This window comes from Tachysurus fulvidraco, chromosome 5 (genome assembly GCF_022655615.1).
Source record: "Tachysurus fulvidraco isolate hzauxx_2018 chromosome 5, HZAU_PFXX_2.0, whole genome shotgun sequence".
Lineage (NCBI taxonomy): Eukaryota > Metazoa > Chordata > Actinopteri > Siluriformes > Bagridae > Tachysurus > Tachysurus fulvidraco.
In genome coordinates this window covers 26,422,529-26,449,330 of record NC_062522.1, presented here as the reverse complement: position 1 = coordinate 26,449,330, position 26,802 = coordinate 26,422,529, and the positions used below count along the sequence as shown (strand labels likewise).

The 26,802-nt window shown below is 37.3% G+C and overlaps 1 protein-coding gene and 1 long non-coding RNA gene across 2 annotated transcripts; both read right to left on the bottom strand.

The window, feature by feature from the left end:
- Nucleotides 1-601: 601 nt before the first annotated feature.
- Nucleotides 602-20,365, bottom strand: nomo (nodal modulator). The gene is made up of 31 exons (XM_027133592.2): nt 20,077-20,365; nt 19,625-19,714; nt 19,051-19,096; nt 18,577-18,677; nt 18,386-18,492; nt 18,102-18,174; nt 17,654-17,806; nt 16,424-16,558; nt 16,242-16,331; nt 15,901-16,006; nt 13,752-13,902; nt 13,217-13,394; nt 12,992-13,133; nt 12,381-12,512; nt 11,520-11,656; nt 11,295-11,382; nt 11,146-11,209; nt 10,135-10,230; nt 9,854-10,057; nt 7,313-7,395; nt 6,989-7,148; nt 6,376-6,502; nt 5,181-5,294; nt 4,835-4,962; nt 3,778-3,919; nt 3,186-3,269; nt 2,986-3,096; nt 2,806-2,907; nt 2,578-2,697; nt 2,381-2,473; nt 602-1,241 (listed from the first exon to the last, which is right to left on the bottom strand). Exons 1-31 carry the CDS (start codon nt 20,281-20,283, stop codon nt 1,110-1,112), a joined length of 3,696 nt encoding a protein of 1,231 aa, XP_026989393.2. The 5' UTR covers nt 20,284-20,365; the 3' UTR covers nt 602-1,109.
- A 977-nt stretch (nt 20,366-21,342) lies between these two features.
- Nucleotides 21,343-24,455, bottom strand: LOC125141218. The gene is made up of 6 exons (XR_007140582.1): nt 24,129-24,455; nt 23,923-24,012; nt 23,146-23,339; nt 22,946-23,015; nt 21,942-22,116; nt 21,343-21,846 (listed from the first exon to the last, which is right to left on the bottom strand). It is a non-coding gene; the product is annotated as an uncharacterized LOC125141218 (long non-coding RNA).
- Between the last annotated feature and the right edge of the window lie 2,347 nt (nt 24,456-26,802).

Below are 26,802 nucleotides of genomic sequence, written 5' to 3'. Positions count from 1 at the left end.
CATTACCAACAAAGGCTTTTGTACAAAGCATTAAATATGTTTCAGTAAGCGTGTTCAATACTTTTTCCCGGTGTCATTTAACATTATTAAACATAGCTTAATTTACGGACATCTATGGATTGATTTCTTTGCACGTGTGGATTGAATGGGTTGTTACTAACATCTGGTGAAAATTTCATATATAGCACCTTTAGATATAAATTTACTTAGAAAAATGGTGAAGTGTTCAATACTTATTTTACCCACTGTATGTGGACTCCTGATAGCCACACAGACGGATCGCAATCCGGATTATTCCCCCTTTCTCTTTTTCTAATGTCCACTCTTTTCAGAAGGCATGGTTGTACAGGTTTGCTCATTCAGCCACAAGATCTACCATTAATCATTTGTATTTGTATCCACTATATTCTATCAGGGTCTAATTAAATATGCTTTTAATCCCATACTATGGGCTGTGATCTAAAGCCTTACTGAATATGTTTAACAAATTAGAGAATGATCAAGGTGCAGCCAGATAAGAAAATTTGTTCACCCTGCTGTTCATCTTCATTTCATTAAAAAATAATCAAGTAGTTCCCAAAATGTTTAAGTGAAACAGAAATCAAAATCAAAAAGCTGTCATTTTAATGCATGATATTTGTTGAGGAAAAAAGCTCAACAACACTAAAAATTGAGACTTATTTTCAAAAGGTGTGTAAAAAAAAAAAAAAAAAAAAGAATTAAATTTAGGCAAACTGATTCCTGTAGTTGTTAATAAATACCCATTTATAAACCATGATTATTTTTTTTTTTTGGTGGGGGAGACGGGGAGGGGTGTGTCAATTACCTGCTTTAGAATCTACATCATATAAACATACAGCTATCATTTCACATCCACTATTCACAGAGATCCCATATCACAATGACTCTCTGAGCCACAGTCACATACACCGGGGACCAGACAGTTATCAGTGCATATCAAAATGTACCTCAATCTATTGATAAGGACACTATGGAGGCAGTCCATGCAAAGAAAATGCAAGTAAAAGGTCTGAATCCCATTGGCCTTCAAAAAGATATCAAAATTGTCAAGGCCAGAAATAATGAGTGAAGGGCATGTCCCTGGTGTCTCATGTGCGTCGTGTCTTGGGTCTTTTTTGTGGGCGCTTGGCATCCTCCACGATCTGACCATCATTGTTAGCCTGCGCCAGGCTGCGAACACCCTGAATGCGACTGAGCAGCTGCAGGAAAATTGGGATCACCTGCAGACCACAGAGCACATGTCATTACTCCAGCAGTCATGATGCTGAACGGATCTCATTTTCAAACTCTTCATATATCAAGGAGTAAATTTAAAAAAGTAATAGTAAGAAAAAAGATCTAAAAAGGGTAAGAGGTGGATTCGGCACTTATTACAGATAAAGTGTTGCTAATTTTTACACGATAACTGTCAGCAAAATACTTTACAAATATTATAGCCAAATATTCTCACAGTAGCCTCTAATTAATGACAGGAGATGCATGTTAAATAGACAAGTAGAGTATTTATGAAGCACTTTACAAAGTTACATGGTCAAATTACTTTTTTTTTTTTTAGCACTTTTTTTTAATGAACTCCAATAATTCTTTTTCTGATGGAATCCTTATATGAAACTATATATAACATGTGGAAAGGCATCTTCAAAGGCCTTATTTTATAGATTATTGTTATTATCATAAACATTATAGTATATAAGCAATAACAAATACTGTACTATAATATACATTACAGTATTTCTTCATTATATCAGCCATGACTTCTGGAGCAGAGAGGGTTAAGGGCCTCACTCAGGGGCCTAAAAGTGCCAGCACTGGGGGTTAAACTCTTATTGACAACCCAGAGCCTTAATGTCACAACAGCCCTACTATCTATATCGCACTATCGCTAAATATATAACACACACACACACACACACACACATATGTACATATACATATATACACACACACACACACACACACACACACACACACACACACACACACACACACACACACACACACATTCTGTTATCAGTCCTTTTATGTAATTTGCATTTTTGTATACAATGTGTACTTTAGCTATTTTTGTTTTATAATACAAATGCATTTTAGGATGATGGAGTAAACAAATCACGGTCACATTTGTTACATATGTGACTGAATCCATAACATGACTGCTGATGTGTGGACATCCCAATGAAATGGGCATTACCAAAAATGGAGATCAGACCTAGGGATGTATCATAAGTTCCATAAATCGACAGCACAATTTGGGTATTAATCTAATATACCCAATCTACTACTGCTACAGCAATATATAAGACACTAAAAAAACATTGGAGGCAAAAAAAATTTAAAAGAATTTTAAACAAATACTTACCCTTTCATGATTATACACCACCAATAAGAGCAGTAAAGTTAAAGGCAGAGCAAGATACGATCCCTGAGCAACCTCTTGATCTGGAAGCTTTCGCTGTGGAGAATAAATGGAAGCATCATTTACAAATAACCTACATATCTGCAAAAAAAAATAAATAAATCAATTGCTTTATCAGAAGACCATTTTATGTTACATACAGTAGGGTTGAACGTGAGCGTCACATGTTTGTGGTAGCCGGAGGCTGTAAAGGAGACCTGAGGAAGTTGAAAGTCATACTGGGAGCGAGGAAGAGTGGTGTGCAACATTAAAACATAACTCTGCAGTGAGAAAACAAATACACAAATTAGTTTGCAATAATGATTGTTAAGCATAAATATAAGCAGTCGTAAGTACGTGTGTGAGCATGGAATGGGGAACAGATTTACCTCCCCATCACGTGGGAGAGGGGAGAAGTGGAAGAAAAGCGATTGGCCCAGTGACACACTTTGGAAGGGACTGTCAAGGTTGTCACTCTTGTACAGCTTCATCTGGGAATGAACACAAGAGTATTTATCAATCCCAAAAACAAGCTAACATTTCAATATTCTTAGTAGGAATATTCTTACCAAAAGTGTTGGAAGATGCTCGTATGAAGTTAGAATATTGCCACTGAGATCAAATTGATTAATTTGTCTGAAGGCGATGATGTTGACCCCGTCTGTGTCACTGCTACCCACCTACAATATCCATAAAAGCAAATGCCATTTATAGTTGTGAGAAATGTTGAAAAAACTAACTAATAATTTAGTTATGGCTTTTTTCATACCTCTATAGTTTTGTGCTGAGGAAGTGCTCTCTCTATGTGGTCATTGCCTTCTCCACTCAGCTGAATGACATAAGTGCACCCAGGCTAGGGGGCGAAAGACAAGACAAAAAAAATCTTAATAGCTAGATAATTTAATCCACATGACCTGAAAGAGCACTGGGAGGGATCACTAAATGAAATAACACTTTCATGGATAGTTACAGAGCGTAATTTGCAGGTTGAAAACGGCAGCAGGATGTTTTAGACGTCAAATATTCCGATATATTAATAGTTTTTTTATCCATACTTTCTGCACATTCACTAAAACTTTAGATCAGAAATTCAGCTTTCATTCCCAGATATTTTGTCTTGTATTCATCATTTGACTTCAAATCCAAGCGTCTTCAATGAACACACACATGTAATTCTAAGAATAGGATAAAATTTTCTTAGGATTAGAGTTACTACTGTTCAGTAATTTGCACAAATATTTTATTACTATTTGCATGCAAAAATCCCTACTGGTAGAAAGGCATAATTAAGGATAAGATGATGAGAAGCTTATATCCTGCTCGTTATCAAACATATTCACATAAGTGAGAGCAAGTCTTACCAGCAATCCTCGAAGTCGGAACCGTCCTGCTTCATCAGTCACTGTGTCTTCATTGTACATGCTGCACTCACCCTGGCCCACTGCCTCTACAGACACCCCCTGCTCAGCATCCCCACCCAGAGACTGCACGGTGCCATAGCAACTACAAACCCCAAAAACAAAAGCAATAGAAACAAATGGTGCAATGGTCACAACCTAAGATGATTTTGGCCCAATCATCTCAACCATGTTTCAAAACCAGATACCTCGTGGATACAAAATACTAAAATCTAGATACCACCATCCTCATTTAGCTGACACTATACAGTAAATTATGTAGATGCAAATAATGCCCTTTCTACAACAGTTTAAGTTGAGTGGAATTGTGCAACTAAGAGCTCCTGAGCAAATAATAGGTCAGGGTCATTTCTGAGTTCATTACGGACTAATTCCTAACACCGCCTTAACTAGGCCGTCCAAAAAAAATAAATAACGCTGCACAAAAGGCCGTCAAGTGCATTTCGGAGAATAGCGTGGATGCACATCACACCGCGAGCGGGCACGCACGCCACACAGCCGAAATGAGAGACAGACGTGTGGGGGCCATTCAAATAAAATTTAAGCAAAATGGACAAGCCTGTTGCATCGTTTTGTCTTTGAATTCAGCCCTAGGATGGAAATAAAAATGATCAAACTACAATGTGTCATCCTGTAGTTGCGAACACATTACCCAGTTCATATCAGTATAGATATCCATAATGGTTTTTTCCCCTTTGACATCAGATGTGCTCCTTTAATATTTTTGAGCAGTGCATTTTAGAATTTCTTAATATTTTCCAACTTAGATTAAAAATCCACTGGAATAACATTAAGGTGCAGGATTCCATAGAGGGAATAATATGCAAGGAAAATACTTTCAAAAGACATTCTGTACAAAGTAGCTAAATTTCAATATCACAAATTTACTTTCATTTAAATAGTGACCTGTCTTCGATACAATTAAGAATATCTCAATTTCAAGATACTGAACATTTCCTTTCTTTTTATTCTAAATCATTTTGTTTTCCAGTTCCTGTACCTGTAGGCAGTTTTGAAGCCAGTGATGGATATACGGAGACTCTGGCCTTCTTCTACTGAGATCATTTGAGCGGAGGGCTCAAAGCGAAACTCCTTCATCATGGGTTTGAAGTAGTACTGGCCAGGACTCTGTTGGGAAAGTTTTGGGTTGAATGCAATGAATCTCAGAGAAAAGGTCTGTTTTAATAATATTCATTATTTTAAACTTTATATAACAGCAGCTACTAAGTAATGTTTACACAGAAATTCAGTACTGCAGATTTTCAGTATCCAATAACCAAGTTAGTAAAATGGACTTATAAAATTAAAGGATATCCGTTTACTAGGAAATATGTATGTTGATTTACCAGGTTGTTGAAGGTCAGGAGTCCTGTGTCCTGTGTGAGCAGATTGGAGCGGAAGTTTCCACCACTGAGTGAGAGAAGCACTCCACTGAGAGGCTGTCCATCCTCTGCCTTAATCTGTTAAGAAAAAAAACAAACTGATGCAAACACTTGCAGAACAGATTCTTGGACTGATTAACGTGTTAGATGCTATCCTACTAACGGAGTATACTTTGGGCTTGAATTTCTTTCATTTTTACCATTTTTGCCATATTTTTTTCAGTTAGCAAAAGCGAATGTCCTTCAGCCAGTGTTGCTAGTATTTTTTAATTGCTTTTTTGTTTGTTTAATTATGTTCAATTTGAATGAAATACCCTCAGTTAACATATAGCATATTTTCAATAATTTTAAATAAAGATTTAAAAACTGAATTCTTTTATTCACAAAAGTATTCAGACCTTTTTTTGGTACTCAAACTTGTAGTCAGGTGCATCATGTTTACTATAACTATCCTTGAGGTGTGTTGAGACCTCAAGTGGAGAAGACCTGTTGCAGTTTGAATTGAAAAGTCGTACACCAGGGTCTATAAGGGCCCACAAATTACAACACAGCATCAGGGTAAAAACCATGTCAGAATAAAAGAAGCCTGGTACAAACGAGAACCTTGATAGCCGTCTGGCTAAACAGGTCACCCAGCGAGGTAAGAAAAAACCCAGCCGTCACTGTAAAACAGCTTCAAACATCCTGTGTAATGATGGGACAACAGTTTGGAGAGACACCCAGTTCTGCAGCACTCCATAAATCAGTACTGAATGGCAGAGTGGCGAGAGGGAAGCCACTGTTAAGTGCACGGCTTGTGACAGCATTTAGAATAAAACATGCGTAAAATGATTTACTGGTCTGAAAATATTTGACTCTTTGTGCAGCACCTCACCTAGTTAATAGCATCCCTAGAGTTAAACATGGAGGTCCCAGCATCATCCTTAAGGGGATGTTTTGCATCAGCAAGGACTGGGAGACTGAGAACAATTTTAAATGACATAAGAAAATAGCCAAAAACAAACCATACTTAAAGTAACCCTCCTCCAGAGCTCATGCTCACACACACAAACAAGCGACCTTATTTCTAGACAGTAAAAGCAAATCTGAGATGGCCAACAGAAATGTTTTTTTTTTTAAATCCTCTGATATGAGGTGGACTCACTCAGGGCAACATTACCTCAAAAGTGACACCTGCCAGTGCAAAGGCTTTAAAGTCTTCCTCTTTACCCTCCACTGGAGTCAATACAAAGCCCTCTTTACTAGCACTAATATCGTAGTGCAAGTCACTGTGCAGAGGTCCAACTCTGGGGAAAAGGAACAGTAAAAGTAATGAGGTTAATGCATGTTTACTCTCACATTTAATAATAATAAATTATATTTAGAATTGTAGTACTTTTTTGCCACAAATTTTGCAAGTAAATTTTGCATAGGGCTTTTTTTTTAGCTGCAAGCAGGATTTCTTACACATCCAATTAACTCAAGATTGGAAATGACTACAATGTCATGTAGTAGGGAATTACAAAAGAATGTGAAATTTGATCATTTTCAAATATAATAGCAGACATCAGGGTTATTCTGGACTTATCAATTATTCATTTTTAAACCAGAAAAAAAGGAAGATTACTTCCACTTTGAGAATTAAACAAAACACAAAGTAAAACAAATCTTTGGAGGTTTTTATATACTGCAATGATGTTGACACTGTTCCACTGACTTGTTTTTATGTTAAAAATTATAGAAAACATAATGACTAAATGTTAATACAAAATAAACAGTTTAGCATTTAGTACCTGTAGGTTCCACTTATGTCAGTGAGCACAGTGATAAGAGGCTCTGCATCTCCAGACTTCCTAATGGAAATCTCCACACCCTCCAGCTCCGGAGTCACCTGACCCTGTAAGAAGAGACCTGCTTGCCCCGTGATCTCCACCATCTGACCTGGACAGCTTTCTGGAACAGCAGACAATGAAGGAATAACATAACTAATTTACTTTATTACTCCCAGTTCAAATTCACCCATTGTAATTCCATACTGAAATAAAAAAAAACAACAGACGTTTATTTTAGTAACATTGTAAAATGGATGCTTACAAATCTAGTGTTTAGACACAAACCTCCTGTGATTGTAGCTTCCACCTCAGGTGGGTAAAAAAGAAGTTCTTTGGATGATGGTGTAACTGTGATCTTCTCTCCAGCCCTAAAAAAAAAAGATCAAGTCAAGTCAGGTCAAGTCACAGTGCTACACACATACAAGGATATCTGCATGGCTGTTATGATTCCCAAAACAATGTCAGGCAGAGCGAGAGAGAAAGAGAGAGAGAGAATTTTTATTCCTTTATTCTGATGTTTGACGTGAACATTATTTGAAACTTCTGACCTGTATCTGCCACCTGATTGGCTGATTAAATAACTGCATGAATGTGCAGGTGTTCCAAACAAAGTGGATGAGACATGTTTTTGGACACCTGACCATCACATCACGTTTCTTTCCTTCGCGCTCTCGGAGATCTCAAAACTCAGGACTTCTGGTAGTTCCCAGAATATCTAAGTCTACTAAAGGTGGTAGAGTGTTTTCTTATTTAGCTCCCAAACTTTGGAATGGTCTTCCTGTTAGTGTTCGGGGCTCAGACACACTTTCCCCGTTTAAATGTAGATTAAAAACTCATCTATTTAGTCAGGCGTTCACATAATACATCCCATAATATTGTGCTCTATTACATCAGACCAAATGCACATCATCTAGTGCTTGCTAATATTATGCACAGCAGCTACGTTAATTCCTCTCCACTGCTTCTCTCTTTCTACCCATCCCAAGGCATCCAGAAATTGTACCAGCTCCGACTGTCTTCTGAAGATTTTGGACCTCCACTGAGATGAGGGCGACTCTGTGAGAATCCTGAGGCTGGTAGATCTGGAGATGTACCAGCTCCAGTTTGACTATGCAATACTAAAGAGGAGATGCCAACTCCCTATGGTCTTTTGCATCCATACAACATTTATCAGACTGTATATTTATAATCACACCTCTCTGGTGTCACCCATATGAGGATGAGGTTCTCCTTTGAGTCTGGTTCCTCTCAAGGTTTCTTCCTTTACCATCTAAGGGAGTTATTCCTCACCTCTGCTGCCAGAGTCACCTCAGATTTGCTCATTGAGGGTAAATACAAACACATTTAAATATATCTAATATTAATCTTGAATTTTGTATTATATTAATCTTTATATTATTCTTTATAATAACCTTTTGTTATATATTTATGTTCTGTAAAGCTGCTGTGGGACAATGTCAATTGTAAAAAAGCACTATACAAATAAAATTCTATTCTAGATTTAGTGGTTCATTTACTCCTGTAACCAAACTTCTCAAGATCGTTCCACTAAGTTGTGGAGCACTGCTGTGGGGATTTGTTCATTCAGCCACAAAGTTGTTAGTGAGCTCAGCCACTGATGTTAGGTGAGGGAGTCTAGGGTGCAGTCAGCATTCCATTTCATCTCAAACTGGGGTTGTGGTCAGGAATTCAGGTCTCCAATTCTTCCGCAGTTTGCAAACAAGGTCTTCATGGAGTTTGGTGTGAGCACAGGATCATTGTCATGCTGGAACAGGCCTGAGCCTCTTAGCTCCATTGAAGGGAATTTTTTTAAATGCATCTTTTTCTTAACATTTACAACATAAACAAAGAGAAATTGGGGAAAATAAATAAATAAAGCCCTGGAATTATAGGGGCTTTTTACACCTGGTCACTTCATGCGTTTTCTGTGATCCGATAGCTATCCGATCGTAAAAAGACCAGGTGTAAATGGCCTCCGAAACGTTTTCGAGACGGATATAAATCCAATCGCTCAAACCACTTCAGGGGGTGGTCTGGGACGCATTTCAGATGAAACTGGACAGGTGTAAATGAATGTGGTTGTTCAAGCCACAAACTGTACGTCAGCGCTATACTCCTCCCAAACGGAAGTAGATGTCTCGTTGGGTCTTACAATGCACTGCTGCACAAATGCAGCAAACAGTAAATGCTGTTTTTTGTAGCATAACCGTCGTAACAAGTTTTTTCGTCTTCTTTTTGATTGCATTCTGAAAACCGTATACACCAAAGCGTGTTCTATTTCAATTACCCCGGAAATGAGGTAAAATATATTTGCATTTTGGGCGGGAGTAGAAAGATCGGATTGATATCCGATTCGCCAAGATGCATTTATGTGGCCTAATGTATCAGATCAGAGAAAACACATGAAGTGACCAGGTGTAAAAAGGCACAGAGACATCCAGGACAATTGTGTTTTTTCCAACTTGCCTGGCAACAGATTGAGGAAGACACAGTTACTGGTGACCACAAACAGTTGGCCTTGAAGTTTATGTACAAACTCATTAAATTTAAAACATTAATTATGGAAATCAGCCTGCACTAATATGACCACCTTTTTTGGTCTCAGAGTTTCCACCTTTCACTACACTGAGCCTCTGTACTCCAGTTACTGCCCATTTAAAAATACTGTCACAGCTACAGAAGTCTGTACTTTACTCTAAAGCTTAGGAATAAGAAGCATTTTTAATTTCTAATTTCCAATAATATTTTTTTATACATTATACATACCAGCTATGCTTCCATCATCATAACAGTGCAGAAAAGCCCCACTAAGAATAATCTTCTCACCGTGCCCAGTAAGAGAACTCGTAGTGAAATGGCTCATGAAGCTCATCAGGTTTCTCCTTCACCGGTGGTCCCACATCCTCTCCTCCTCGCTCTTCCCGTTCTTTCTTGCGAGCTGCGATCTCCAGTAACTGCTGCTCATGCCGCTGTTCCTCAACTGAGCGCAGAGGTCCCAGGACCAGAGCAGGCTCACTCTCAATGGATGACCTGAGATCAGAAGTGCTTGGTTTTAAAGTGCTCCGATTCCATTTAAATGATAAATCTTTTTTTAACCTGTCACTCACTTTATAGTAACTGTGACATCCAGCATTTTGTCTGTGGTAATAAGTCCAGTCATGTGATGCCTGACAGCAGTCAGGGTTAAGATACTGGGAGCAGATCTGAGGAGAAAAATTAAAATAAAAAAATCAGCACATAGCCAGTTATTACTGTTTGTAGTGTTTAGGTAGTCTAAAGGTAGTCTAAAGGTTGTTTAGGTAGTCTTCACTGTTTATGTTCAAATGTGTTAACTGAGTATTTTTAAGGTTTTATGCATTCTTTACACTTGGCACACTTGGCCACTGGCATAATAATAGTAACAGTAATAACATTGTGACTCTATATAAAAAATATATTTTGTCTTTGTTTCATACATTGGAGAACCAGAAACTGGCTAGACAGAATTTAATTTTGCAATACTTCAATATCTGCCTGAAGTTTAATGGTTTACTACAGTCTGTGTTTTTTTTGTAAACTTATTCTTTACTTTTTTTTTTTTTTTTTACTATTTTAAAACTATTGACTGTTCCCTCCCTTGTCCTTAGGACTGCCCAACTTTTGTATCCTTCCTTCTAGATGTGATGTCTATGAAGATGTTTCCAAGCTATTTCCTTCCTACACATTTGAGATGAATGTTTATTGGGATTTTACTGCAGTTTGAAGCAGAGGTATGGAAGCATGAGGTTTTGCAGGGAAGGGGGGAGGGAGGGTTGATACAAAGAAGCAGGTCTTCTTAAAGAATAGCTGAAGTTGGGGTTGCTTTTTCCTTCTCGATAGGTGAGTATCGTTGGTTTTGCTTTGTTACACAGAACTAATATATTTTTTTGCTTGGCATTTTTGCTTGTTTGTTTATCTGCAATCGTATTGTTCTTCCCTTCAGCTATGATAAAAACATTTCTTTCCATTGGTTGCCTGGGTTACGTATGTATGTATGTGTGGGCGGAGCTATCAATACAGAGGTGGGACCCATTTGAATTAGGTGCGTGTTTGTTTTGGTAAAACCAAGGTATTCTAACCAGTTTTTGCCATATACGTACGTGCTGTAAGTGTAATAATCCTGTTCGAACTGATGGCAGGAGCGTGGAGTCACTTTGTACACACCTACGAGGAGCAATGCAACAACGTCAGCAGTTACATAAGACAAGCTCATTCTACACAGCTGAAGAAAACAAATATTCAGACAAACCTGGTTTAGACAGGCAGAAGCGATTGACTCCTTTCGAGAGATTGTAGACGCCAACATTCTCAGGCTTGCTGCCATCTTGGAAGAATTCCTTAAAGACAAAACAAAACACACAGGGCATGTTAGAGTCACTGCTGCATAATGAGGATGTGGAAATGAGTGGTAACACAATGGTAATGTATGCTAATAATGACAAATGTCAAAAACTAAATAAATAAAAGTGCTCACCAGTGTGATGGCATGGGACAGGGAGCAGCGCAGCATGTATCCCGTCTGTCGGAACTCCACTCCCTCTATGTCCGAGTCCAGCACCTCCACTTCGATTGACTTGTGCTTCCAGCACCACTCCTCATGGGTAATGGACACTGACAGACAAACCACTTTTGTGTTAAATGTTTTATCAGCTCTTGTGCTCTGTAGCCAGAATAGTTTATGCTCCACACAGTGACTTGGATTTGTTTTACTGCATTATTACATTTACTTAGCATGTTTACTCCTAAGGCATTTCCTGTTATCCCACTTTTAAACGCAAAAGATAAATGACTAGCTCGGACGTCTCGTGTCCAAAACACTGTAAAACGTACCCAGCATGGTTCACTGTTGGAAGGAAGGGGAAGAGAGGGGACACTGTACGGCTGGCTGATTTAACCGTCTACCTAATGGATTATTTCAAGTTTGGCAAATGCATTAAACTGATGAGTATTCACTTGCCGATTGTACTGATCTCTGGTATTAAATGTCTGTTACAAGTGATACTATTTGTCACTCAGGTGATGAAAGTAAGTTTGCTCCTGGCCTGAGGAACATCCAGAAACAGAGACATATGGTATAAAGTGCCCAGACACATAACAGCTACTTAGTGTATGGTTCTTCAGTAGTGTTTTGATATATGTTTACAGTCAACAGATCATGTTCTACAAAGCTACGCCACTTTCTGCGATTCATTTTACATTTTCAACCACCTGTATTGTGATGCCTGATTTGGTAACTTAAAGCAACAAATGCTTGTTCGCAATGCATCCCCTGTGAATGTTTATACCACAACATCAGATCAGCCCTGACCAGAAATACCCACACCATTATGATTACCTTTGTATTTTCCAGGCAGGACTTTACTGAAGGAGAAGCTGAGTACTTCGCTACTGCTGGAGAGCTGAATGTTTTGCCTCTCACCCAGTCTGCTTATGGGCTGGAGCGTTACTACCATATCTCCACATGCAGCTGAGGGATCCATTAAGTGGGGTAAAAAATAAATAATACAATTACTCATTAAAACTGAAATACAAATCATATTTCAGTTTCTCATACATGTTTCAGTTATTTATTTTTGACTAGACTGTGCATCAAAACACTGCATCTGTGCATGATCACTGAATAAAATGAATGATATGATTAAGCATATGACATTTCTACTGTAGAATAATTCATATTCAGAAGAGAGAAGGAACACAACCAATGTTCTAAAAAGCTCTTACAGCCACTTTACATGGCCATGAACATTTGAAGGCAAAGCCTTCTTTTGTCTTAATAAGATTTCCAAAACGTGTTAAAACTTTTGAAGCATAACTTTAAATAAACAGCACCAAAACTTTTAGAAATGTTGTATTCAAGCAGCATCCAGCCATACCACTATTCACCTTCACCTCTAACTGCCACAGCTCTAATATACTATAAGAGGATATATAATATACAGGACGTACCCAAACATGAAACAGTGCCAGAGATGGTTGCTATGAATTGGGTGAAAAGCAGGTCATTAATTGGGCGGTCAATCAGGGAGACATCAAGAGACTGAGGCTGCAAAGCGAGTCCAGCCTTTACCTCAGCCTCTGGTAATGTTACCTATAAACAACAATGAAAAATAAAATTCGTGAAAGAATATATAATTCATTTTCAGATTTCATTTTAGCCCCCTAGTGATATACCTGTACACTGTAATCTCCTGGTTTGGCTTGGAAGCAGAACACTCCCTGGTGGTTGCTCTCAATCGTGCGGCTCACAGTCTGGTCACGTCCTCGACCTGAGAGCACGACTTTGTAGCGTCCTAGCTGTTTTATACCCTCTGGTAGATGGGCAATGGAGATCTGACCACACATGCTGAATCTGAGAAGAACAAACAAAGAGCTTATTTACAGCCCCACCACCTCATGCAGTGTAGTCATGCTCAGATTAGCATGATGCCTGGTTAGCAACACATTTCTTGTTCTTCTTCATAACTTGACCGCATTTTTGCTAGAATTTGAAATGCTATATTTCTATATTACTTATTCAGATTAAAAAAAGATATATTTGTTTCTGTCTCTGATGCTTTCTAGAAGATAACCCCTGTCGTTCTGGCCCTATATTACTGTACTGTAACATAGTGAGCTGATTATTATGTTACAGATTACAGAAAGCAGTTTAATAATACACAGCCATATTAATCAATACTACATGAAAGTCATCTTATCCAGGCCTCACCCTGCTGTAATAATGTCAGGTAGCTGAGGGGTGCTGGGTGCGATCTTCACTGTGATCGGCTCAAAAAACATGAGCTCCTTATGAGTGCTGATGGTGTAGGTGCCGGTGGTCATATTCTCCAATCGGAATGATCCATCCTCTTTAGTTAGCACTGTGGACAACAACACAGGTATAGGGAGTGAGAATATATTCTAAGCATCATGTTCATCACTGTCATGTTGTTGGTTTAGGCCAGGGGTCGGCAACCCGCGGCTCCGGAGCCACAAGTGGCTCTTTCATCCCTCTGCAGCGGCTCCCTGTAGATTTGAAAAATAAATATTTTATTTTATTTTAGTTAGTTAGTTTTTTAGAAAATGTAATTCTAAATTGTAAGATTATGATGGTCTTGTAACATTAAAATAAACCGTGTTTAATTTTTTTGTCGCTCAAAATATGAGTCGTAACTGCCGACTTGCGAAATCCAACACACAGAAGCAGACGCATTTTTGGTTTGCTGCAGCCGGGAAGTTAAAATTTATATGTCATGCAGGGCTGTCAAGTGTCACACATTGTGAGTGACAGTCACTCATTTTGGTCTTTTGTCACGCTCTCCCGCCACACATCGTATTTCTCATGCAGAAAAACTTTTTGACTATTTTTCATATATTTAATATGCCGCAGAGCACAAAATGTACCTGTCCGCACCGCTGTCTCTATGTAACCGGGCAGGAATCAAGCGCGTCTCCATTCTTAGTTGAGCCTGACATTTATCAGCCAATCAAAAAAAGAGGCACTATCTGGGTAAGATTTAACGCAACAACCAATGAAAAAAATTGGGGTTGTCGGGGGGTTTGGAGATGTCACACTTGCCTGTCTTCAAAACGTGAGAGCTCTGGCATGAATACAAAGAGGACTCAATTAGACGTTGAACATATTATTTAAAAGTAAACTTCAGAGAGGCGTCTTTTTACTTAAGGTTAGTTGAAACTGTTCAAAATATTTTTGTTTGCCTACAGAAATAAAATTTCGTTTACTCAGTAACAGTTCATTGATTTCATAAATGCAACACACTACAGTTTTTTCTATACTTTCCATAAAGGTAAAAAATTATATATGCAGTGTTCATTTTAGATGTCAAATGGGTTTTGTGGCTCCCTGTGGTTTTTTTCTGTGGGAAATGGGTCCAAATGGCTCTTTGAGTGTTTAAGGTTGCCGACCCCTGGTTTAGGCGGTTACCTCACCCTAAAGTTGTTCTCCTTCTTATGTATTTGGATTTGAAGCCATTTGCAGCCTCTAACAGATACATTTATGTTACCGTTTTAAACATTTTACATTACACTTCTTACTGCAACACAAAAGAACATGGCATTGTCAAATTGTATATTTATAATCACACCCTCTGGTGTCACTCATATGAGGATGAGGTTCCCCTTTGAGTCTGGTTCCTCTCAAGGTTTCTTCCTTTACCATCCAAGGAAGTTTTTCCTCACCATTGCTGACTGAGTCACCTCAGACGTGGTCATTGGGGATAAATACAAACACATTTAAATATATCTAATATTAATTGAATTTTATATTATTCTTTATATTAACCTTTTGTTTTATGTTTATGTTCTGTAAAGCTGCTTTGAGACAATGTCCATTGTAAAAAGTGCTATACAATTAAACTTGAATTGAATTGCTGACCACAACTAAGTGCAACACTGCACACTGCCAAGCGAGTTAGACTTTGTTCTTACCCAGCGTCTCCTTACCTATTGCTTTCAGGTTCTACAATAAAGCTAAACAACACTTACAATGTAAGAAATTGTATTACCAGGTCATTCTCAAAAAACAAATGATGAACCAGGAGCAGAGAATTTTTTTTTGAATTTCAGTCTTGAATTTTCTCTGGGAACAATTGGCTACCTAGCTATCTTTTGTTTTTAAACATAGATACAGGGATGTTAAAGACACTTTTGTACAAAGATTTAAAACAGCTGATTAATAACATGATAAAGGGAAACGGTAATATTGTTGGAGGTAAAACTAACACCTCTAGTCATTAGGTATTATTGGTGTACATATAGAAAAATAAATTGGTACCCACAGTTTCCTGCTTTGTCTCCATGGACTGGACAAACACTCAAGTGTATATTACAACTGAAAGGATCTAAATTACTATCATTACCTTTAATCTGGTTGTTAAGAGTGACAACTGCACTAGCCACTCCTTCACCATTGGGGCTGTTCAAAACTCTTCCCATCACTGAGAAGCCCATCACTCGGAAAATTGGCTACAAACCAGACGAAGAAAAAGGAAAGGAGTGATCAGCATTACCAACAACATTAAGTTAAGAGTGTTAGATTGTTGCTGCTGTAACTGTATTCAAAATAAATGCTTCCTTTCTAATATGTTGATGCTGTTGACATCTTATGTAATTCTGAGTGCTATGCTACTTCTGAAAGCAAACACCTCATACAGCATAATATTATTCAGTTAGATACAGTGATAGAGTTTATTAATCTTACCTCAATCTTCAAACTGTCGTGTTCGACTCGGAAATCAAGCCGGGATGGAGCAACATCAAACGTGATCCATTCACCTCTGTAATAAGGCACCTGGGATTTCCAACAGATTCAGTTAGCACATGATGCAACTTCTTCAGTATTTTGTGACACGGAAATGACTCAAGGGAACTGGATGATCATACCACTGTGTATTCACCACTAGGCAAGCATGGGAAGGAGAAGGTGCCATCCTCACGTGACTGTGCACTACAGAGATACACAAGTGATGAATCACCTGACAAGGCACCATCTACAGGAATGGAGCTACAGCCACTGATCTGCAGAAAACACAACATTCTCGGATCATAATGGAGCTGGCAATGAAACCAATTACCGGTTTAACTTCATGTGCATGCTTTAATAAAATAAATTAATGTCCACCCACTCTTTCAGGATCTTTAAAAAAATGCTTGAATGTTTGGAGGATTCATAAGAAATAAGTAAATATTGTAACCTGCAGATGAAGTGATTCGATTTCGGAATGATCCGAACAAATCAAGGCCACATCCAGGTCTAATGTTTAAAATAGTTTTTCTTCAATGACTTCCTTCCAGATTTAACATACAGGTATGATTTTTGCTATAAATCTGTGTTTGAGTTATATTTCAAGAGCAATTGGTAAAATGTTTGCAGGATTTATACTGAATCATCATTACAACCAGCAGATGAACTGATTCGATTTAGGAACCGGTGCAAACAAGGCCAAAATCACAGAACACACAAATGTCTAAAATAGGTTAAAATAAGTCAGCAGTCAATCTGTTCTTTAGGTTTTCTGACATGAATTTGAACTTTCCAGTTCTTGAGATTTCTTCGTTCCAGTTTTGACTGGTCCCACCATCTCTAAGGGTAAGGGTGGTAGGTATACAGGCTATATTCCCCACAGCTGAAGACCAACCTCTTATGCCTCTTCATACACGTACCTGTATATTAAAAAACCCTGAATGGAGTTTTAGGTTGATGGTTTCCGAAGTCTGTTAGCTAGTGAGTCAGTGTTAATGTATTCACTGATCGAGACTTCAAAGCACTTTTGTACGTCACTCTGGATAAGGGTAAATGTAAATGTATTCATTATTTTTATACTACTGATTCAAAAGAGAGTTATGAAATGACTCTAAACCTGCTTTAATGTAACAGCTACAATGTTGTTCTAATGACATTAAAAGTATGCTCTTTTATTAGGAAGAAATTGTCAGCAAAGTGCAGTAGAAATAAACATTAGGACGTGTGGTTATATGAAAATCGAGATCAGATTTGCATTGGGTCACGCCGAATCGTTACCTTACATTAGTTCATCTTAGCATAGCCAATTGTGTTTTGTACCTTGCGTCCAATAGCATGTAAGCAGAACTTTGACCTTTAAAAACACTCACCTCTTGCACCATGGTGGTAGAGTAGAGAAGGAATGTAACCTCCTTCATGGGTTCACCATCGCTTTGCACCTCACCAGAGACGTCGTAGCCTTTAACCACTAGCGGAGCTGCAGCCTGGGCATTGGCATTTGATACAACTACAGTGGTTGAGGTCTGTAGAGCAAAACAAACCTCTGAGTCTCTTAAACAAGAGATTAAGTCTCTAACAAAAATTATAATAATCAAAAATGTCTCTATCAAAAATGATAATAAGATTAGAAGCATTTGGCTTGTATAGAGTCAGTTTTTAAATACGCTCGAAATGAACCCAAGTTAAATCACTTAACATGAGACAGAAAAAACAAACAGGAAAACAGTCAGTCATCTGTAAATTCCCAACAATATTTGGAGAAGATGCTTATTAATTGGCCCTAGCTTAGCTGTGAGAAAACATGATGAGACAGTTTACATGTTCCAGGGTCCATGATGGATGAGACGCTGTAATTTTGTAATTTCCAGGAAGCACTTTTTCAAACGTATACCTGTAAAATAAACACAGGCACTCGGTTGCATTGCAGGTCACATATTAATGATCTTTATATTATTACATATTGAGATCTACATTTAGATATAAATATAACTAAACATGTCAGACCTGCATGGGGGGCTGGATAGTACGAGTTCTGCTGCTTTTTTGTAAGCCAGTGATGTCAAACAAAGTAATAAAAAAGAGAAAAGAGAAAATCAACTCACTGTCCTTCAGCCTGAGTGAGCGCCACCTGAACGATCTGATCTTCTCCAGCATTCTTCAGGCTGACCTCAACACCTGCTGGGCCTTGCAGATGACCTTTACTCAGAACCTGATGAAAAGGCAGAACTGTTATATAAACCGAATAAAACAAGACAACCATGGAAAAAAATGCAGACAAGAATATTTTCATTACCGTTCCTGTGACTGAGAATCCGGTAAAGAAGAAATTAATGTCCTGCTCTTTGGTACATATGTCACTGAGGCCGTCCACATGGATATCCACAGTGGTTGGCTCTGGAATCAAACACATGATAAAAAATCATCTGATCAGAAATAAAGCTGTATTAACGTTACTGGAAGCTGTTTTAAAACCTGTCGTTTTGTAACCACATCTCGCATTATAAAGAAGAAATGTGTCTAAGCATCTCAACCGAGCAGCTGTAACATACTTGTAACATACATAGGGAACGCAAGACCTATTAAACTTTATCAATAGACTAATCGCCTACATTTATTAAATGTAGATCAAATGTTTGAGATGGTGTTTGTTTTATTTCCTGAACTGGACTACAACCATGTGCTCATGATTATCTAATGAAGCAGCACAGCAGATCTTACATTATATCTACAGTGAGTTCAGAGCTACTAATGAAATACCATCGCTTACCAAAGCTCCATCCAAGAGGTGGCTCTATTTTGATGACAAAATCACCCTGTAAGCAAAAACAACCTCTATTAACAATGTTTTATTTACTGCCACACTCATGTCATGGTTAATCATGGACATTTATCACAACAGCTATATGACTTACACATGACCATCCCACTCATGTGTTTTATAATCACCCCATTCTTGTTTTAGTCCCTCCTTTGCTATTATAACTTGAGAAGCTTTAAGCTCATTTAGCCACAGATTTGTGGCACAGTCAGTAGTCCAATTTATCCCAAACGTGTTGAGGTCGGGGCTCGGTGAAGGCCACATGAGTTTTTAAAACAGGTTACCATGTATTAAAGATGCCCCTGATGCTTTTTCTTTGTGTGTCCCTGTAATATTCAGTGCTAAATCTAATTATTCAGCCTCAAACTTAAATAAAAAAGTGTCTTTACAATAAATGAGTAAAACAGGCTCAAAGAACAAAACAGCCATAATTTTACATACAAACTTATCCACCTGCTCAAGATACACTGTACACAGATTGCATTTTCCATGTATGAAGTTCTACATGTGTTGTTTACAATACCTTGTCATAGAGAGGGATCATGAAGTAGCCATTAATGGGAGCGCAGTCCGTCTGATATTTCAGGAACCCTTGCTTAGTGTACAGCCTTATCTAAAGAATAAAATAAAGAATATCAGACTTTCATGTCTCTAAAATAAACACTGACTTTCAAGCTGCATGCAAATGTCATATGTTTTCATATTAAATGTCATATTAAGTGTCATTGGTATTGTGGAATCAGTACTTTATTGCTGACTCCACTAAATTATACTATATTATTTGTTCTAGATAATTGTCAAACAGACAAGCTAATCTATAGGCTAACTGACAGGCTAACTGACAGGCTAACAGACAGGCTAACCTACAAGCTAACAGACAGGCTAACCTACAAGCTAACCGACAGGCTAACCTACAGGCTAACAGACAGGCTAATCTACTCTCATTATATCTCTATATAAAACAAAACCTCTCACCTCGACGAGTGAATAATCGATTTCCACATCTGACTTGACAAACCCACCGCAGCCGACTAAAATATCATCGGTGCAACTCACAGACGCTGCATACAGAGAAAACACAATAAATATTAAGACCCTCGGCAGCTTAAACACCGCCATCATTACGTCCCTGTGTAGCATAGACAGGCAGCGCATGTGGTTCTTGAAGGTCGAACCAATCATAACACAGAGTCCTGAGTTTTAGACCAATAAAATTCGCTACATTTACAGCTGGTCTACTCTCATTTGTTGCATTGGCTCATGCAGAGCAGGAACCGGAAACCTCTTACGGCGAGGTAGCGGATACACCGGTCCTAGGATGGATTAAAACAGTGTATGTGTTATGTATTATGTTGTATAGGCTAGGGGTATAATGGCACTTTAGGCTTTTCTGTCAGCTTGAGCTTTTCTCCCTTGATCTGTCAACAACAAGGCATCAGAACTCACTGGATGCTTAATGTAATATATTATAATATAAATCAATACAATAATAATAATTATTATTATTATACAATACAATAATTATTATTACAGACACCCTTATCCAGAGTGACTTATATTTTATCTCATTTTATACAACTGAGCCATTGAGGGTCAAGGGCCTTGCTCAGGGACCCAGCAGTGGCAGCGGGAATCAAACCTTTGGATTGTTAGTCAAGCATAAATACATTGACTCATTTTTCAGTTGCATTAAGTAAGGCCAAAAAAAAATCATATTCAAAAGCATTCGTTTGAAAAATCTTTTGCAATATTTTCCAGCCATACAAAGGCATCAAAAGCTGCACTTAGATTCAGCAATAACACAAGGAGACACAACCCTTGAATCAACACCTTTAACTCTTTATCATCAGAATCAGAATCAGAGTCAGAAAGAGCTTTATTACTTGCACATACATGGAATTTGTTTTAAGTGTCATATATGCTTCCAGAACACAGAGACAACAAGATGAGATTACCAAGAAAATGCAATGAAGATTTAGATTTAAATGACAACCTAATGTAATTTACTGGTTCAGTTAATAACATCATAATCTTTCACTTTAACAGTAAGGACTGAGAATTCTTAATCCGTCATAAGCTTTTTATTAAAATGATTCAACAATAAAAATACATAAGGAGGAATTGGCAAAGAACACTACAAAAATGCGATTTATTGTATACTGGTCCTTTAACCCTCCTGTTTTCTTTTCCTGCATTCCTACACTGTTAAAAATTGTCCCGTTAAAAAACAGTAAGTAAAACAACAGTTAAAATAACAGTGTCTTGCTGTTGTTGAAATTTAGAGTTTGTTACTGCTTTTATAAATACAGCATAAAGCTGTCAAAAGCATTAACAGTTAATTAATGTTTGTGTGCACTTTTTTAACTGTAAAATACAAATATGTTGTTATTATACTGAGAAATGGACTTAAGAAAAAAACATGTTTTAATACAATGTACAAATATAGCCTTTGAAACATTAAAAATGTAACACAATGCATTGTAACTTCATAACATGCTTTATTAAAACTTTGAAAAACAAAAGCCACTTTCACATTAAAAGCATGTTTTCGTTGTGTGTGAAGTGTATGTGTAATGTGTGTGGTATGTTACTGAATGAGTGGGTTCACTTATATGAAGTCCCATTCAAAGTCCATTAGCTTCTTAAGGAGACTGGCAACCCGAGTGTTGCATGATTTCTTTTTGTGAGCGACCTTCCCTGTCGCTTTGATTTTTCCCCCTGTTTTTCAGGATTTATGCCAAGCACCTGGAAAAAAATGCATACATTCAGAATTACTGTGGGTAAATGTTTACATAACGAGAATGTGAATAGAAATTAATATATGAATTGAAGCATCTAACCTCTGAAAAAATTCCAACATGGATGGAGCCTCAGCTTTGTACTCCACATTGAAAATGTAGAAAGTCGAAAACACAGCAGCAAGTCCAGACAGGAAACTTGGCTGGATGCCCTTACAGATTATTTGCCCCTCACAACTAATCATCCATTTATGAATGCAGCTTCCTGGTTTTTCACCTAAAACATTCCAAAGAAAAAACAATGTCAGGCAGTCACATAACATATTCATTTTCTACTGCAAGATTACAAATAAATGCAAGGGAAACTGAAATCATTTTACCTTGTCACAGAGCCTTGTTCTTATAACAAAACAAATGCATTTCAAAATGCTGATTGTGGACTGTTCTTGACAGACACAGAAGTCAACATGTGTACATACTGTGTATTGTGAAATTGTTGCTGCAATTTTTATGATTTATTTAACTCAATATTTTTGCTCAATAGTACAATTACTAATGTAATTAATTAGTCACCCTAACTTTCAAAGAGTTTTAATTTTTAAAACTAAGCTATATTTAATATTCTTTCATCATTTCTGTTCATCCATTAAATGTCCAGTCAAATCCAGGGTAAATGGAAACACAAACACACTAGCCTGTCAGACGAGAACAAACCTCACTGGTTCTCACGTCAAACAAGCATTAAGCTTTTTTTCTCTATATATGCTCAATGCTTATACATGAATAAACAAAATTAAATCCATACATTTACAATAACTTTATTAACTTTTTGAAGCATCAAACTTTTTTTTGTTGTTGTTGTTTTTGGACTTTCAATTGATGAACAAAAATTGATGAAAGAATTTTATTAATATATTCATTTGTTTTCCAAACATGTCTTAAGTGCTTGGAATGACATGCGTGTGGGTAAAAGAAAGCAGAATATTTATTTTGTGTGAACTGTCCCTTTCAGTGTTGTATGAAAGCATTAACCATGTTTGCTGAAATACAGAAAATACTTTGTGGCTTATGCAATAAAATAGACTTACATACAATTCTATACATACCAAGGAGTATCAGTCAAGGAGTTGCAGGTAGTTCAAGTGTCCTTTCTACATCAGCTGCAGTGGAAGATGCCTAAGACACAGTTGCAATGATGTGGACATAGAAAATACACTAACAATAATGCCTTGTTTAAATTTAATTTTTAAAAGAGCATGTTTATTTCAGTTGTTAGAAAATAAACATCAACAACAACAAAACTTACATTTGCAAAAAGGATCAGCCCTTCCTGAGTCTCAGAGAAGTGAACCATGAGAAGTTGGATGATGCAGAAGGAAAGCTCGAGGTCTGGCCGCAGAGAAATGACTGCCCTGACATCTGCATTGGTGGGTTTGTTTCTGAAGAACTCCACAATGGCTCTTCCACACTTTTCCAAGGCAAGCTCAAGTGCATGCAAAACTTTGATAAGAAACAAGTTAGGGGTATTGCTGTGAATCCTCATGTGCTTCACATAGGCCACTGGAGTAGTGCATTGCTGCCCACATAACTGACAAGCAAACATGCTGACAAGTCAAAATGGACAGTGTTTGGCCAGAAAAAAAATTAACTAAAAAAAATCTCCACCGAAATAAAAAGTCCATTAGCCTACTATACAGGGCAAAGTAACATTACAATACAAATGGACAACATAAAAAAATTTAAGCAGAATTATTCTTACTGAGTAATCTATCACGTAACTTATTCTATCAAGCTAACTTGGAATGAAGCAATCCAAAATACAGCCAACTTTAAAGAAACAAAACAGCAACACTAGTAAAGAAAAACTCTCCTCAGAATACAGTTATGTACAAATTAGAACAAGCATATCCAAATTTGCAAGCACAACGTTATCGAAATCAACGTTATGTCCAATATAAAATAAAGGTATATTAGGCAATAGATTAAAACATCTCAAGTTAAAATTAGCAAACGAGATGACGATCATTTCAGCGTGTTACAGATACATCAGTATTACTTCGTTGCTATGGTGTTAAAGGCTTACTTTGTAGAAAAGTTTACTTCATATATTTCAGTATTTCATCTGAATCAGAAATCCAGCTTTGACGCAGTTGGCACGTTGACTGGTTTAGCACTGAAATGGACATATAAAACAATTACAACCTAAGCATCCACAATTATTACAGTTATTTGCAATTGCAAATGTGTATTTTGTGTAAGTTAAAAGGAGCAAGGCAAAGGTGCACTCACTGGTTAAATCATAGGATGTAGACGGATGAAAATCCACATGTGCTCGCTGCAGTTTTCTTTTCCCAAAATACTGTTAAGTGCTGTTTTCTTGCCTTCGTGCAATAAATACGGTAACGTGCTGTTAAATTTTGTCTATGTCATTTCACCAACCGTAAAAAAAATACTAATGTGCTGATTTTTAACATAACAGTATTATACTGTTAAAAATTTGCCGTAAATTAACAGCAATTTTTAAGTGTATGCAAATTAGGAGCGCCGAGTCAAGTTGACCTTGTCTGTTTTGACTGCTTATAAAAAATTAAGTATATATGATAGCCATTTTTTTCATCTTTTTTAGTCTAACTTGTTTCCAACATATTAACATATATTTTGCACAAATTTTTGTAATATTTAGTATAATAAACCTCATTTATTTACAAAAATGCATAATTTTTTAGCAAAAAAAACAAACAAACAGGAATTTTGAATTATTTTAAGTCGTGGCCTAATGGTTAGAGAGTCTGCCTCGTAATCCTAAGGTTGTGGGTTCGAGTCTCGGGCCGGCCATGACTGAGGTGCCCTTGAGAAAGGCACCGAAACCCCCAACTGCTCCCCGGGCGCCACAGCATTAATGGCTGCCCACTGCGGCTGCCCACTGCTCCGGGTGTGTGTTCACGGTGTGTGTGTGTGTGTGTGTGTGTGTGTGTGTGTGTGTGTGTGTGTGTGTGTGTGTGTTCACCGCTGTGTGTGCACTTTGGATGGGTCAAATGCAGAGAACGAATTCTGAGTATGGTTCGCCATACTTATCCGTATGTCACGTCACTTAATGCAATTACAGGCTGGTATATGTCAAAGCCTGGAGATTGTTTTGAAACCATTTTTACCATTTTTAATGTCAGCAAATAATAAAACCTGTTTTTTCCAGGTGAAATTGACTTGAATGCTTAATAAATAATATATGTATATATATATATATATACAATTATCACCATTCTGTGTGATCAGCCTTACATTTGTGAACATTTTACACTTGTAATGTCTATTTTGCCCACCAGATGTCATCTGATCACCCAGAAACGACGGGCTACACACACACACACACACACACACACACACACACACACACACACACACACACACACACACACACACACACACACACAATGAATATTATTATATAAGGCTTTGCATTTCATTTTGGAAGAAGATGAAGCACTTTAAAGAACTTAGTTACCTTCATTGGAAAGCCTCTTTAACATTTAATTTATTATATTATATATATTTCTATTTATGATAAATATGATTTGCATGTCACCATATTCTTTTTTTTTTTTGAGATAGTGAATTGGTGGGTTTTTGTTAAATGTGAGACACAATCATTGATTAAAAGTACCCTGATTAAAAGTACCAGTACCAAATACTTAAAATACTTCAGTCTGTGTGTACTGAATTTATACAAGAGTTTCACTATTTGAGTTGAATTACTGAAATAAAGTAACTTTTTCACGACATTCTATCTTATTGAGATGTACCTGTGTATATACATACATGAAGGAGCAATACAGAAGGTATTGTTTGCTTCTTTTATTTCGTATCAGTCCACTGTACTGTATATATTTGTGTATATATATGTGTGTGTGTGTGTATATATATATATATACATATATACGTATATATGTATATATACACGTATATATATATATATTATACCTTTATTTGTCCCACAGTGGGGAAGAAAAATGTGCAAATATATAGTAGCATAATATAAAAATAGAGAAATAGTACAAATATATACAGTAAGCAAAAATACCTTCTGTATCACTCCTTCAGACACTTAGGATGTAACAGTCTGTCACAGAAGAAACTGTTTGGTACAGGGGTGAGAGTCATTCTTCATCAGTGATGACAGCTTAGCCATCCTCCTTTCTACCACCTCCTGTAGCGTGTCCAGTCTCATCTTGTCTGCAGTAGAGATACTACTGCACGCCATAAGAGATGACTGAGGCCATCACAGAGTCAAAAAAGGTCTTCAATAGTGCTCCCTGTACCCTAAAAATCCTTAGTCTTATCAGAGTCTGCTCTGCCCTTTCTTAGAAATTGCATCTGTGTTGCCTGTCCGGCCCAGTTTGCTGTTCAGTATTTACGAGTGCTCGTCTCTCTCTCTATCTATCTATTTCCAGAGTAAATAAGTGTAAAAAAGTCTTTGTTACATGTTGTGAAAACCATATACCATGTTCATTCATATTTATACTATTCAATGTGGAATACCTCTGTGGATACTAAAGAAATTGAGGTGACTTATAGTAAGAATAGTGTATTAAAGAAAAATGCAATTGTTTATAATCTTCTGAGGAACAGATGAACTCTTCCTCACTGAAGGCTCCATCATACATAAGCGATGGAAAGTCCTGAATCTGATGAAGCTTAATGCCATTTTTATCACATTGTTAGTGGTGCAAATGTTACATGAACACTAATGAGTGAAGTCAAAAAAAGAAATATTAAGAATTGGTTCATTTAAAAGTGTACAGCAGGTGTCAGTGTTTGACATTTTTAAATAAACCAATTATTTTAACAATGGATCCATCTCTGTACATCCTAACATTGAAACACCGATGTCTTTTAGATGTGCTGAGGAAAATGGAAATTTATAAATTTACCACCTGGAGACCATGATGGTGGCTTTGAACTGCTG